Source organism: Stegostoma tigrinum, chromosome 27, assembly GCF_030684315.1.
Source record: "Stegostoma tigrinum isolate sSteTig4 chromosome 27, sSteTig4.hap1, whole genome shotgun sequence".
Lineage (NCBI taxonomy): Eukaryota > Metazoa > Chordata > Chondrichthyes > Orectolobiformes > Stegostomatidae > Stegostoma > Stegostoma tigrinum.
The window spans coordinates 2370673-2386120 of NC_081380.1; the positions used below are offsets into that span (position 1 = coordinate 2370673).

Sequence of the window (15448 nt, forward strand, 5' to 3'; positions counted from 1 at the left end):
ACCTTGGTGTAGAAGACCACAGATCCCTGAAGGTGTGGAAGGCATACAGAATTTTTGGGGATAGTAAGAACTGTTGATGCTAGAGTCAGTGTGAAGCTGGCAGAACACAGCAGGCCAGGCAGCATCAGAGGAGCAGGAAAGCAGACGTTCTGGATTGGGACCCTTAAGAAACAAAACCTACTAGAATATATAACATATATTTTTCATATTAGATATTATGAATCCTTTTTAAACATTCAGTCTGTTGAATGTTAAACTTCATTAGCTCATTTGCTTTAGTCTCTATTCCAGCGATAGAATTTGCAGTACTGTTTCTAGATTTGCATTTAGTTTTGTCCAGATTTAATATCTTTCACCTGTGGAGTGAGGCTTGATTTTGCTACAGATTGTCCAGTTTTCCACTGTTCTTTATTATTCTACACTCTACAAGAAGGGCTTCAGAATAGAAATCTAGCTCCCCAGCAAACTTGTAAAATGACCAAATCATTAGTTTCAAACAGTCTCAATGCAATGTAGTGGTATATATCAAATGTGAATTCAAATTGTACATTGAATGAAGATCATTCAGAGATTGAGCTGAACTTTTTTGTATTTTGTTTAACTACTTGACTCTGGGATTTAAAACCCTGTTTTCCACAATGCATCCTCCAGAAATTGAAGCCACAATGCTCTCTACCACACATGCTTTACGTCAATATTGTCTGTCTTTTACAATATTCCCTAGAAACCCTCGATGTATCTCTTGCATTAGTTAATCTGATGTCCTGTATTGGAGTGCACAAACTATTGTACAGTCAGTGATAGGCAGGAGACTTTTAATACTTATGGTGCGTAAAATTTGATGTTGCATTTTACATTGAACCCAACAGAGTGTGGCAAACCACATATGGCCTATTTTTGCGGACATTAAGAATGTAGCCTTTTGATGATGTACAAGATAGTATTAAAGCACTCATTCAGGCAATAATGTACCCCTTATAAATTTTCATGTAATGATTGTCACAGAGAGTTTTGAGAAGATTTGTAGCTCAGGTTGAGGTTCTGGATGTGAGTTTGTTCGCTGAGCTGGAAGGTTAGTTTTCAGACGTTTCGTCACCATTCTAGGTAACATCATCAGTGAGCCTCCGACGAAGCGCTGGTGTTATGTCCCGCTTTCTATTTATCTGGTTAGGTTTCCTTGGGTTGGTGATGTCATTTCCTGTTACGTCAAAGGAGACCATTATTTCATCCTCTTTTATCTTGGTGTCTTTGGTGCTCAGGAATTCTTGGGTGGAGCGAATGGAGTGGTGGGAGTCTTCTACTAGGTGTTTTAGTATTTGGTGTAGTTCCTTGGCTAATCTGTAGGTTGGTGTTCCAGGCAGCGACACTGTGGGCCTGAGGGGGGCTTCTGGTTTGTGAATTTTTGGTAGTCCATAGAAGCGTGGTGTGTTGGATCCATCTGGTTTCATTTTTTGGAAGTCTCTTGTTTAATTCTCCAGATTTTTGAAGTTTTTTGAGTAAGGCTGTGATTCGATTCTCTAGTTGTGGGGTCGGGTCTATCACCACCTGTCAGTAAGTGTCGGTATCTGCAAGCAGTGCGTTCGCTTTCTCAATGTAGTCTGTTCGGTTTAAGGTGACTGTCAAGCGTCCTTTGTCTGCAAATGACATCACCAACCCAAGGAAACCTAACCAGATAAATAGAAAGCGGGACATAACACCAGCGCTTCGTCAGAGGCTTCACTGATGATGTTACCTAGAATGGTGACGAAACGTCTGAAAACTAACCTTCCAGCTCAGCGAGCAAACTCACATCCAGAATGATTGTCACAGTCAGGAGTGATGAGTGAGACGTGAATGCTTGTGAGCTGTCCTAACATTCTGGTTTTAGTTGGTGATAGCATATGTGAATTCCAGTGCCATTTAAACAACTGCTTTCCTGGTCATAGTCCATTAGTGATACAGCAGTACCACTTCTTTCAAATCCCCTAGTTTACAGACAACAAGGAGAAGAAACTCACATTCACAAAGCACTTTTCAGAACATAAGAGCAATCTAATACATTTCAAAGCCAAAAGTCACGGACTTGTAAAACATAACAATATAAGGATAAATGTTTATTATAGAGATTTGCCCTTTCTCCTCTATGGCAGCTCTTCAGGGTTGAGGATGACTTGCTTTCATTCCACTGGAGGGTTGTGTTCTGCAATGGCTGATTGTGGAGTTGCAGACTCCACCATGGGTGGGGCAAGTGATGTTTGAGGGTGTGGGTGAGACACTGGATTCTGTGCACTATTTCCACTGCTTGCACTTCGCCTCACATTCTCCGAGTGACACTCGAAGTGGTTGGCGCCTTTGTGAATAATTCTTCCCAGTTTGTGGGTAATAAGCCAAATGAATCCCACATGTCAGTGGTGATGTTGCATTTGATTAAGAAGGCTTTCTGGGTGTCCTTTGTTTTTGGAGCAGTGAATTACCATTGCAGAGCTTGAACTAGGGCACTTGTTTTGGGAGTCTTACATTGGGCATGCAGTGTGGCTCACCCATTGCAGCTGGTCATGTGTGACTGGTGCCTCAATATTGGCCTGGGAGAGGACACCCACGTTGGTATGTCTGTTCTGCAGTGGATTTTCAGGATTTTGTGAACACAGCGCTAGTGATAACACGCCTGGGATTTGAAGGGTCTGTTGCACGTAGTAGGGTAGGGCCCCGCTACTGCTCTGTGACCGTGAACTTGGTATGAGGTCTCAGCTTTCGAGCAGTCTGTTCCTCAGGCATCTGTATGGTGCACTGGAGTCGTGTTAGATTTCAATATTACCTTTTACCATGTGATGAACTGCATTGATTGTCAGTTCACATCATGTATTATCAATGTGCTACTTTATTCTACAATCTGTTTTTGTTCACAGTTTCTGCCCTTGAAACTGTTTAGGCATCTACTGACAACAGTAACCTGATTTGTTCCAAATAAGCTCGAAATTTTAATTCTTAATATGAGACAATGACCCAAGACACCATGCTTTGTTATATGTTTATGCCTTGACTTTTTTCACTTACAGTACTTTCTCTGACAAACAAATGAACAGTATTAGACAGTATGGCATTTTTAAAATATACATACGATACATTGAATGCGTACGTGATCTTTAAACACTTAACAATTTAAAGTTTCTCCCCCACTAGATTATTCTGAGGGGAGTGTGGTTCGCTAATTCCTTTAAGGGGATCAGTACTATTCTGAGATTAGCCCACACATCCTGATGGCAGCGTATAATCTTTGCTTAAGTAATGAGAAATTATCATAGATTTTGTTTTTTATCAACACCCAGGCTCCACTTGCCCTCAACAAACACACACATGCACCCACGTGCCCGCACACTCTCACATCTCTCTCACTCCTGTTATGCCTATACTCCCTTTGCATCGGCACTCGCTCCCATTACTCGTCCTCGCACCCATTGAACCCACACAAAAACATACACACACTCCCACTGAAGCTAAGCGCACACACTCCCATCGCCCCTAACACACGTACACTCCGAGTACTCTCCCGTAGTGCACGCACACTCCCATTGTACCCAACAATGCACGGTCCCATTGCACCTGAGAGAGACACACTTTTATTGCACTCACTCCCACCCACTGTGATCACATTGTACCTGACACACAAATACACTGCCATTGTACCTGACATACTTACACTTATATTACTCCTGACATATACAGCATCCCATTGTACCCACACACACCCAGTCCATTTCACCCCCGTACACACATTCCATAGCAAACATGATCCCATTGTACACACTCCCATTACACCCGCACATATCCCACACATGCACTCCAGTTGCACCCTTGCATGTCACACAGACACATGCCACTGTCACACACTCCCATTGAACCCAGATATATAAGAAATGAAGTACCACAATCTAACAAATTCTGAAACATTATTTGGAGGTCAGCTATGTCTCAGTTGATAAGACTGTAACTTCTGAGTTGGAATTTGTTGATGCTCACTTCTGTGAGATGTTCCCATAATTTAGGCTAACATTCCTTTCTGTGCAATACTGAAGATGTGTTGGATTGTTGGATGGGTTGCTAAAATAAAAGCCCCATCTCCTTTTCCAGGTGGACTTTCTTTGAATAAAAGCAGGGACCTCAGTGGTGAACTTGGCAATATTTATTCCTCAATTAGCATTACTGAAATAGAGGATTGAGTCAATTATTTCAGTAGCATCTGTGGGAGATGAATGTACGAAATTGTCAGCTGCATTACCTATATTACAATGGTAATGACACTTCAGAAGTTATATAATTGCCTATAAACCCCTTAGGAACACCCTGAAGCATGAAAGGTATTTTTTAAACCACGTCTTTACTTCTTCCATGAAACACCGCATTCACAGAATTTAGTCACCCTGACCGTCACCTTATCAGGTGAAGGGAGCACAATTTTTGATGGCATGTCTAGAAGGCCAAGTTTCTCTGCACACAGTGGGTTTTAACTCTTTAGAGGCATCTTTTTGTACTTCGCAGGTTCCCCCCTTGCAAGTCAGCTTGATTATCAGAGTTGGCTTTTGTTCAGGTAGGGAGGACTCAGCATCAAGTCACAACGGCAGATAGGGTCAGTCCCGAGACTTGTCAGTATCTTTGAAATGTGTGCAGGAGAAACCTTCCAGCTGCCCCTAACTCTTGAGCTGTTCTGTGAAGATACTTACCTTCTCCCCAAATCATTCCTCTTATGTTCAGTTGCTGTGTTTCCTGGCAGAATTAAATGTGCAAAGCAGCCCAAATAATTGGAAGCCAGCCTCATTAAAATACTAAATTGCAAACTGAGTCCCTGGAGTGGATTGATCGTCCATCTCCTGTCCTGCATCTGTTTAAACCCAAAGGAAGTGTGTTCAGTTTGAATTTCAAGTTCTTAGAATTTTAAGATTTAACCCACCTGTTTATCCCCTTTGCTTCTAAAATTAATGCCAATTTTTTATAAACAGGTGTGTTTTTAATTTGGTGACTTAGCAACTTTCAGCAGTTCTCTGAATAAGTATTGCTTTATACCTACCTTAGTAATGATTCAGAGTCTAAAATTCTATGATTCTATACTTTTTATCTTTAATGTAAACGTCCATGAAAGTTAGTTACACCAAGCAACATGTACCGAAGCATTTCTGCTAAAGTTCAAGATTCTCTTCTTTCCTCAGTAGTTGAAAGTTGAGAGGTAGCTCCTAGCTGTCAGAAAAATAATTTGTGTGGATACTGTTCTAAAGTCCTCAATGTTGGTGAACGAGTGGGTGTGGGGTGATGACTTTTATTTGCAGTACTAACCATTGAGGGTTATATGAATTCATTGTAAGCATACAAGCAGACGAAGACTAGAATATAACACGGCCCTCATGTCAGTCTAATTTCTACATGACATTCTTCAAATACTTTCTTGGCAGGATATTGTTTAGACAGTGTCTGGAAGCTACGCTCGTCTCTAAACAGCTACCAGCCTCAGAGCTCAGGACCTTGCTCCTGTTCTTCACTCCCTGTTTTTCTCCCTGTTCTATTGCAGTTGGATTGCCTAGTAATAGATGCAAAATATTACTTGGTACAGAAACTGCTTTTTAGTACAGTAAGCGCGAGGAAGATATATCAAGAACAGAAAACGCAGTTACTAGCCTAAAATAAATGGATTTCCCTTCCATTTGAGGACAAAGAATTGTTGAGATGAGTCTGTAAAATAACTTAATGAGAAATTGGGTTTAGTGCAATTGTGGGAAAATATAATCTAGCTTGTATTTGATGCCTCATTCTGTTTTGTTCTGCAGTGAATTGAAAACAAGAAATGGTGTACCCCATAAAGATGGTTGATGCTTCTTGCAGTGCAGCCCCTGCTGCCCAGTGACGTAACCTGCACACTGCTTTACGTTCTGTATCGAGTCTGCATATGCACTTATTTTCTTCAACTAGTTCAAGTCGTTATTTAGAAGAGTGGCATGAAGACCTGCACCCTCATATGTTTATTAAAGTGGTTAAAAGTTTTTGAGTTGCCATTCATGATGTAGGGCTTCATTTGCTCAAAACAGACAGAAGTTCATTAATCCTATTTGGAAAATATAATCTCTCTTGAATTTCACAATAATCGTTTGAGGCAATAGGCTACAGAAATGACCAGTGATGGTATTAATGATTATTATATTTATTGTTAAAAAGAGATGAATGTGCACAAAATTGGCCATGAGCAAAATAAGCATTGGAAATGTATTCCAACAAGGTCTGCTGTGAGTGTTCTATTACCCAGTCTGTGTATACCATGTTTAAGAAGCCTCTGAATTGTTGTGTTTTATAGCATGTTTACATGAATGGAAATTTATTGTTTATTCAAACACAACATTAGCTGTTATTTTAATCATGGAAGTCACTGCCCATTTTTGTTGAAAGAGGTAAGATTGATTTTTCTTCTCAAAACCCACAATTTGTGAAATATTAACTTAGTGGGCCCTATCTTTTCCAAATGTATTTTTTCAGTAACACATGTTTGGCATGTTTCAATTTTTCAGATGTATTAAATTTGAGGGACCTTTAATGATATTTGTCTTATTCTTTAAATTGAATGAGCAAAGAAACATGAGACGTCAGAAAGTCAGAGATAATGGGGACTGCAGATGCTGGAGAATACGAGACAACAAAGTCAGGAGCTGGATGAACACAGCAGGTCAAGCAGCATCAGAGGGTTAGGGTTAGGGTTAGTGTTCCTTCCTACCTCCCCATCTACACTCACCTTTACTGACTCCATCCCTGCCTCTTTGACCTGTCTGTCTCCTCTCCGACTATCTTCTCCTCTATCCATCTTCTATCCGCCTCCCCCTCTCTCCCTATTTATTTCAGAACCCCTTTCCTCTCCCCCATTTCTGAAGAAGGGTCTAGGCCCGAAACGTCAAAAAAAGCCTTCCTGCTCCTCTGATGCTGCTTGGCCTGCTGTGTTCATCCAGCTTCATACCGTGTTATCTGAGTTGTGAATATCACAGGATAGTACCTAGACATTTGTTCACACGCTGTTGGATACAATGAATTGGCATATAAATGCTACACCGCTTCTATTATCAGAAGTGGTCACACATTGCAACTAAGTTAATCTCCTCATTAAAATAAAAGGGATACAGTTTCCAGTTTATTAACTTAAACATGAAACTTAATAATTACTGTTATGGGGAAAAAAACGCAGAAATGTACAGGAAGTCAGTCAGCACCTCAAAGGAATGGAATATCAGTGTAGAAATCTCAGGGTGTAAGGAACTGTAGGTCTGTCTGTGCTACCTTCCTGCTATCCTAGTAGTGTGCATTTCCTGAAAAGCATATACCTGAAAAAGATTTAAACTAATTTAGTCTACAGATTGTTCCAGTAGCTATTCAATTTCCTAGCAAAGATATGTATTGTTGATTCCTACTTAAATATTTGTCTTCTCATCTTAAACTCATTCTCCCAATCTGCCATCTTTTACCAGTCTAGAAAAGCCTTGACTGATTTGCCTCCTTGAATGTTATAATTGTCCCTTCAATTTTCTTTATTATAAGTTGTGCCAAATCTTAGAATATGTTTTATTCTACAGACCTTTTCATGTAATACCGATTCATCCTTGTTCCAACTTGAATCCATCCTCTCTGTGAATTTCAAAGCCATACATAAAATTGGCCTGATGGACACTCTTATCGTGGAGAGATCGGCGGTTATACCATAAAAGGAGGCAATACAAACTTTTGTACTTCATTGACAGCAGTCATGTTTAGTGGGAACGTACACTTTTCTTTTTCCATAACCATTGAAATTACTCATCCTAAAGTAATTATAAAATCAGCTTCCACCACTTTCTGTGTAGGCTACGCAATACTTCGTGCCTGCCCTCCATCCTCATCCACTGTAACCCAATATTCCATTAATTTTTTCACTACTGTTAGATAAAATGTCCTGTTCCTGATATGTCTGTAACTTCTATTAATTTTGTGATCTCTGAAGCATTAAATATTAGACTGTATTTTCCAACACCATGCCCAAATTCCCAACAGTTAGCTTGTTTAAATATTCCTCCTATTTTGCTCTCTGCAAAGTTTGAAATGATAGTGTTGATGAATATTAGTGTGAACACCGTGCCTTGCAAGATCATCCTCTTCATTACCTCCCCATACAGAATACTTCCCATTCACATAGACCCTGTCAGACCATCTCAGTACATTGAAGTCAGTAGCATGACAGCTGATTAAGTATTAGGTTTGGTATCTTCTCAATAATCCTGCTCAAATTCAAGTTGATCATGTCAACTTGTCATATTTTCATCTTTTATCACTTTATCAAAATACTCAGTTTTCTGGCATGACCACCCATCTGATTATTCTTTCCAATTTATTTAAATCTCTCCAAGTTGTCAATGTGTTTGATTCAAAAATTGTTCCTTATACTAAGACAAAATTCTGTACATGGCTGAAATAAAAACACTATTAGAAAAGCTCATCAGATCAGGCAGGATCTGCGATGAGAAACACAATTAATGTTTCAGTTCAGCGACATTGTAACAGAACTGAAGAAGTGTAGAAATGTAATATTCCTAAAACTACTGTGAGATTAACTGGCCTGCAGTTAACCTGCAGAGTCTCAGTTCTAGGCCCGAAATGTCAGTTTTCCTGCTCCGCTGATGCTGCTTGGCGTGCTGTGTTCATCCAGTTCTACAACTTGTTATCTCAGAGTCTCCTACAGTTCCTTCTTTCTTTTAATAAAGGCACTACATTTCACATTGTCCTGGCTTCTGGCACGGTTCTTCATTTCCAGTAGTACTCCAAGCACATCTTTATGATTCACATATGTCCTTTTTAAGTGTCCAGTTAATGATGCAGTTGGTTCATCCCTCAATCTGCCTTTGTACTTTCTACTCTTTTCATCATCCATCTTGAACTAAATAACTCCTTTAACTTAGCCCACCATACCAACATGCCACCTTGTGTTCCTGTTGCCAGTGACTATTTATTCTTATGTGATTTCATCTTCATCCTGTTCTTTATTTTCTTATCAGTTGTAATTTTTTGTGCTTGTGTTACCCTCTTAATGTTTTCTTTCCATTCTGAGTCTTTCCATATGCTAATCAAACCACATGAAATAACCTTACTCTTCTCTTTAAATGCTAACTCTGTAACTATTAGATGTTGAGAGCCTTTTAATGTTTGTTTCAGATTTCCATTATGATTCATGTTAACGATTTGTATTGCTGCAGCTCGCTATGCTGAGTTACAGATGCAGTTCACTGAGGCTGTAAAAACCACAACAGGACAGAAGGAGCTGATCATAAAGCTGGAACAAGACCTCAGCACTATCCAATCAATGTCCTCCCTGCAACGCCCTGATACTGAGGTACAAACTTTGCCATGGGTATGGGTTGGGTATTGATGACACCATAGCCCACAAATGCCAGACAGTGATCATCTCCAACACAACTACCTTCCTTTGACATTCAACAACATTACCATCAATGAACTTTGCAACATTCTGGAGACCATCATCATCCATAAACATAAATAAATGAATCATGTGAATACTGTGACCAAAAGAGCAAGTCAGAGGCTAGATATTCCACAGCTTGTAATTCACCTCCTGACTCCTAAAACTCCACAAGGCCACTAATGAGGAGTGTGATGGAATACCACTCACTCACTAATGACGACAAGGATTTCCTCACCACAGCCAGTACTGCTAAATTATCATTCTGCATGTCCAACATCCAGTATTAGATTAATTCAAGTATCGGAAATACCAAAGCCATTGTCTTCAGTGCCTGACAAAACCCCCACTCCATCCTGCCACCTCCTCCCTGTGCCATGGTTACTGTCTGAGGCTATTCAGGTCTCAGTATCCTGTGTAACTCTGAGATGAGCTCTGACCACACATCCACTCGTTGCTCAGCATTGCTGACACTACATTTTTAAAGTCCAAAACATTGGCTGTTGAGCCCCTTCCTTAACTCATTTGCTGCTGAAGCCCTCACCCATGGCATTGTTGCCCTGAGATTTGACTACCCTGGCATACTCCTGGCCAACTGCCAACATTTATCTGAATTAAACTCAAAGCTGGATAAAGTTGTCCTAACTCATACTATTCACACATCAGCACCAACCTACAGTGGCTCCCAGATAAGCAAACTGTTAATTTTAAAATTGTTGTTTGAAATCCTTTAACCAACTTGCCCGTCCTTATTGCGATAATCTCATCCAAGCCCACGCCCTGAGATACCTGAACTCCTCTAATTCTTCTTCACTGGGGTAATACACTGGAAATCAAATCAATATATTTATAAATGAGCGCATAATTGCTAGACTATCAATCCAGAGATCCAGATAACGTTCTGGGATCACAGGTTTGAACTCTGCCACGACAGATGGTGAAATTCAAAATGCTGGAATTAAGAGTTTAATGATGGCCATGAAACCATTGTGGATTGTCTGAAAAATCTATTTGGTTCTCTACTGTCCTTTAGGGGGTAACTGCCATCTTTATCTGGTCTGGCTTCAGACTCTCAGCAGTGTGTTCACTCTTGATTGCCTTCAGGGCAATTAGAGATAGATAATGAAATTGTGGCCCAGCCAGCAGTGCCTACACCACATGAATGAATAAAAACATTATGAACAATCAAACAATAATTCTACTTGTTAATTCTCTAATCCACTTATAAAACATCCCCTTTATATATATACACACACACGTAGACCATCACAAAACAAAATATGAGTGTTACAGGTGGAAGGAAAAGCTGATAAGACACCTTGCTGATCCCTGATCCACTGGGTTTGCAAGATGATCCTGCTGGTTAGAATGTTGCTTCTTGATAGGTTGCAGGAGACACAGGGTGGCTGGTTCACACTTACTAAAAATCTCTGAATTATTAATTAAAAGTCAAAGCTCACAGCAACCGTTGAGAGGAAATAAATTTGTTATTTCAGGCTTGAGATGTGTTTTACCACGTAACAATAGCAACTTCTTGACCAAACATTCATACCCAGAAGATGCTCCTCTACCTACAAGCCGATCACAGTCTTTGACGAGCAGTAAGCCTATCTCAAAGATATAACTGGTCATTAGTTCAAGACCAGTCAACTGTTTGTTGTGGCTGAGTCTCCATTTTTATATGTGTATATATATATTATATCCATCTGGCTCCAGCTCATCTGTAATTAGGCTTTCCCCACTATTTGGACCAACAGCTATATTAATAACACTTAGAAGTTTCTTTTTGTTCTTAGTTCATTCTAAATGTGGGGTTGCTGGCAAGGGTATTAGGTCCACCCCTAATTGCCCAGGGGGCAGTTAAAAGTCAACCATGTTGCTATAGGCCTGGAATCACATGTAGGTCAGACTAGGAAAGGATAGCAGATTAGACTTCGTGAACCAGGTTGGTTTGTCCAACAGTTGACAACTTTCATGGTCATCATTAGACTCTTAATTAGCAGATGACTTTGAAATCAAATTCTACCATTTGCCATGGCAAGATTCAGGATTCAGTCCTGGGTCCTCAGAAAATTACCTGGGTCTCAGGATGAATAGTCTTACAAAGGTACCATTAGGACATCACCTTCTCAATGTCAGTAATGTGGTTCTAAAAAGTGCAACAGTCCTTCAACAATCTCTGTTTTTAAATCAGTCCTTTTCCCACTTCAGTCCACAATCAAATACACAAGAAAAATAATTAGGTACAGCCTTCACTTGAAGTTTCAACAACGCCAGCATTGCTAGTCATGTTTACAGCTGCCAGGACGTTAAACTCTGGAATTCTTTCCCTAAATCTCTAACTGTCCAATTCACTATCATTTTTTAGTCCTAAAATAAATTGCAAGTCTTGCCTTTACCCCCTAGCTTGAATGTTCCAATGCAGGAAAGCCTGTTTATAAGCATTCCGTCATGAATTTACTATTGGTATTGCTCTATTGAATATTTCCCTAAATCCAAGCTGTTAACCTTTTATAGTGACCAGGGGTTAATAACTGTGGTCTAGCCAGTGTCCTTTTGTTGAACTGACTGAAAATTCTGATTTTTCACTGACATCAGGGAGCAGATCTGAGCAACATAGAAAAGATTCCAGAACCCATCAAAGAAGCTACAGCCCTCTTTGGTAAGAATGGAAAAAAAAACAGAAATATCTCGTGTTTGATACTAATGTTTTCAGAAAACCAGTGATAAGTTCTGAATGTTGAACCAAGACGAATGTAAGACAAATGAAAGATCTGTGATCAAGTAATATAAATATTGAATGTGATACACTGTTGCTTCTTAAAAATATTCAACTGTGTTTCTTTCATATTTTATTAGTTGTGATGATAATAATAATGCATTTATGCAACATTTTTAATTGAATTGCTCTTCATGGAAAAAAAATAGCTGACAAGCACTTGCGGAGAAGAGTTGAAAGAATGTGACCTTGAATGGATATAGGCCAGTCAAAGACTTTTCAAGGAGAGAGGCAGAGATGTATGAGAGAGTTTAGTGAGGTAGTTTCTTGCAAATGGAAGAAAGGCCTGGTTAGAATAGAGATAACGAGATGAATGTGGAGGGTGAGAAAAGCCGTCAGTGGAGCTACACATTGAAAGGTGATCATGTATAAGTGTGCCTCCCTTCCCCTTCTGTCCCTCCCTACCTCCCACCTTTGAATATGTATTTCTTGGTAGTTTGAGCTCCTTGAATTAGGTTTCTTCTATTTTGTGTAGCTGTGGTAAGTTTAGCAGCCCTCAAGACTCTCTCGCTGTCGTAATTGTAAACAGCCCAGAAGAAAAACATCATAGAGGTATTAAAGATAATCATATGTGTGTTTTCTGTGAACATTTTTGTTTGATATAATAATATTTGAAGCAAGAAAGAGACAACCTGTTGACTGACAGTTTGGAGTCATCCAGTTAGTAATGAAGACATACTTAGCTTTCCAGTTACCCACTAGCATAAATGTCGATGACCAATGAGCTTGTGGGCTGGGATGGATTGTAAGCAGAAAATCTTTCAGAATACACTGACTGTGGTTGGAGTGCTGAAGAAATCGGTACTTTAATATATAGCAAAGGCATACCTTTTAACAAATGTTTCCAAATATGCAGACTAAATATGTTTCTGTGTTGAAGGTTCTGGCCATTTTCCAACCTCTGAACTTCCCCAGGGACAGATGGACTCTCTGCTTTCCATCATCTCAAGCCAGAGAGAGAGATTTCGAGCCAGAAACCAGGAGTTGGAATCTGTACGTACGCTAAAACACTTCATACTATGTAGAACTTCTGAAAAGTAATTCATATCTTTCACATGTGAGAAATATTGTATCAAAAAGCAGCTGGACCATAGAATTGACAGGCTTGAAAGAAGCCATTTGATTCATCATGTTTATGCCAGTTCTTTGATACCACAGCCAAACACCAAACCCACAGTAATTTTACCATAAAAGTTGCAATAATTTCTGTCCCAGCTTCTTCCTGTGGAAAACATTACTGACTTGCGCAATTTCATAACACAATGCTTTTTTTTCCCCTAAGGTCTTTCTCCCACATGCTTGGTGACCATCTTAACATACAGCCATTCATAATTTTACAAATTTTAACTTAGCCTCATCTCAACCTTATCTGATCTCGTAAAAATAACCCGTGGCTAAACGGTGCAAATGAGCACAAGATTGGTACCATGCTAATAAAATTGGCCTGTTGAATGTCTAGACTTCATGCAGTTTTGGTCTGAATTACTGACTTTCACCATTTTAATTTGCCTGGGAGCTGCTGATTCAGAAAGCTGCAAGTATGATACTCAAGTGTTGATTGGATTCAAATTCTGCAAAGCATTGTATAGGAATCTAAGAGATGGGAATTGGAGCAGGCTGTTTGAAGCCTCCTTTATTCTCAATATTTGCTTCTGTATCTGTCCCACTTTTCTGACACAGATTTACCTGGAAGTATCTGCTCCCAGTCCACTCCAGCCAGTTTATATCAGATTATATTAAAGTCAGCTTTCCCCCTAATGTGAGAACTTTGATTACAGGCCTTGCCTTATCTCTTATCATAACTATCTTGAATCTAACTGAGTTATGATCAATGTCCGTAAAGTGCTCTCCCACTGATACTTAACTACTTGTCCAGCTTCATTATCTAAAATTAAGTCCAGAAACACTCCCTTTCTTGGAGGACTTTTTGCATAGTGACTTATAAAGCCGTTGTGGATGCATTTTAAAAATTCCACTGTCTGTAAATCTTTCATACTATGACTAACCCAGTTACTGTTGGGGAAGTTGAAATTCCCTACTATCATTTTTAATGGGAGAGGTGAGTGTGTAGTGGGACCTGGTTGTCCTTGTGCAGCAGTCGCTGAGGTAAGCATGCAGGTGCAGCAGGTGGTAAAAAAGGCAAATGGTATATTGGCCTTCATTGTGAGAGGTTTCAAGTACAGGAGCAGGAACGAGTTGTTGCAGTTATACAGAGCCTTTGTGAGGCTACACCTGGAATACTGTGTACAATTTGTTCTCCTTTTCTGTGGAAGGATCTTCTGGCTCTCAAGGTAAGGGTTCACCAGGCTGATTCTGGAGATGGCGGGTCTGATGAATGAAGAGAGACTGATTAGGTTGGGATTGTTTTTGCTTGAGTTCAAACGAATGAGGGGGAATCTCATAGAGACTTATAAAATTCTAACAGGACTGGACAGGGTTGATGCAGGGTGATGTTCCTGATGGTGGGTGTGTCAGAACTATGGGTCAGTGAGGATTCAGTGTAAACCATTAGGACAGAGATGAGGAGACATTTCTTCACCCAAAGAATGGTGACCCTATGGAATTCATTACCACAGGAAGTAGCTAATGCCAAAACATTGAATGTATTCAAGAGGCAACCAGATATGGCACTTGGAGTGAATGGATCAAAGGTTGTGGGGAGAAAGCAGGATTACGCTATCGAGATATCATCAACCATGATCATGAAGAATGGCAGAGCAGACTTGAAGGGTCAAAAAAGTCTCCTCCTGCTCCTGTCTTCTGTATTTCTGTCTTACAGCTCCCTGAAATTTTCCTGAGCATCTCTCTTATTTCTCTCGGATTCTTGGGAATCTCCACACTCCACACTCACAGCAATGTGATTGTTCCTGTTTGTTTTTACAATCTACCTGTATGCCTTCATTGGGGCAGGCGTCTATGATATCATCCCTCCTGCTTTAATAGATTCCCTGATCAAAATTGTGATATCTCCTCCTCATTTACCTCCTTCCACATCTCACCTGAAGACACTATACCCTGGAATATTGAGCTGCATTCTGCCCCTCTGTCAACCATAACAGCAATGACATCATGGTTCCATGTTTTAATTTGTGCCCTCAACTCATCTGCCTTATTTTTCTGACTCCAAGTGTTAAGCAAGTACCATCCACCCTTGCCAAACTCCCTTGTGCCCTAACTGGCTGATAATGTTTCTGCTTTCCTGATTCACTTGCTATCTGTTC

General features: G+C 40.0%; 1 protein-coding gene across 1 annotated transcript in view; it reads left to right on the plus strand.

Moving 5' to 3' along the window:
• Positions 1-15448, plus strand: part of LOC125464755 (protein CASP-like) — a 534922-nt gene that overhangs the window by 500027 nt on the left and 19447 nt on the right. Inside the window, exons 15-17 of the mRNA XM_048557535.2 lie at positions 9225-9361; positions 12047-12110; positions 13108-13220. Coding sequence (XP_048413492.1) covers positions 9225-9361; positions 12047-12110; positions 13108-13220 — 314 coding nt within the window. The remainder of the gene's footprint in view (positions 1-9224; positions 9362-12046; positions 12111-13107; positions 13221-15448) is intronic.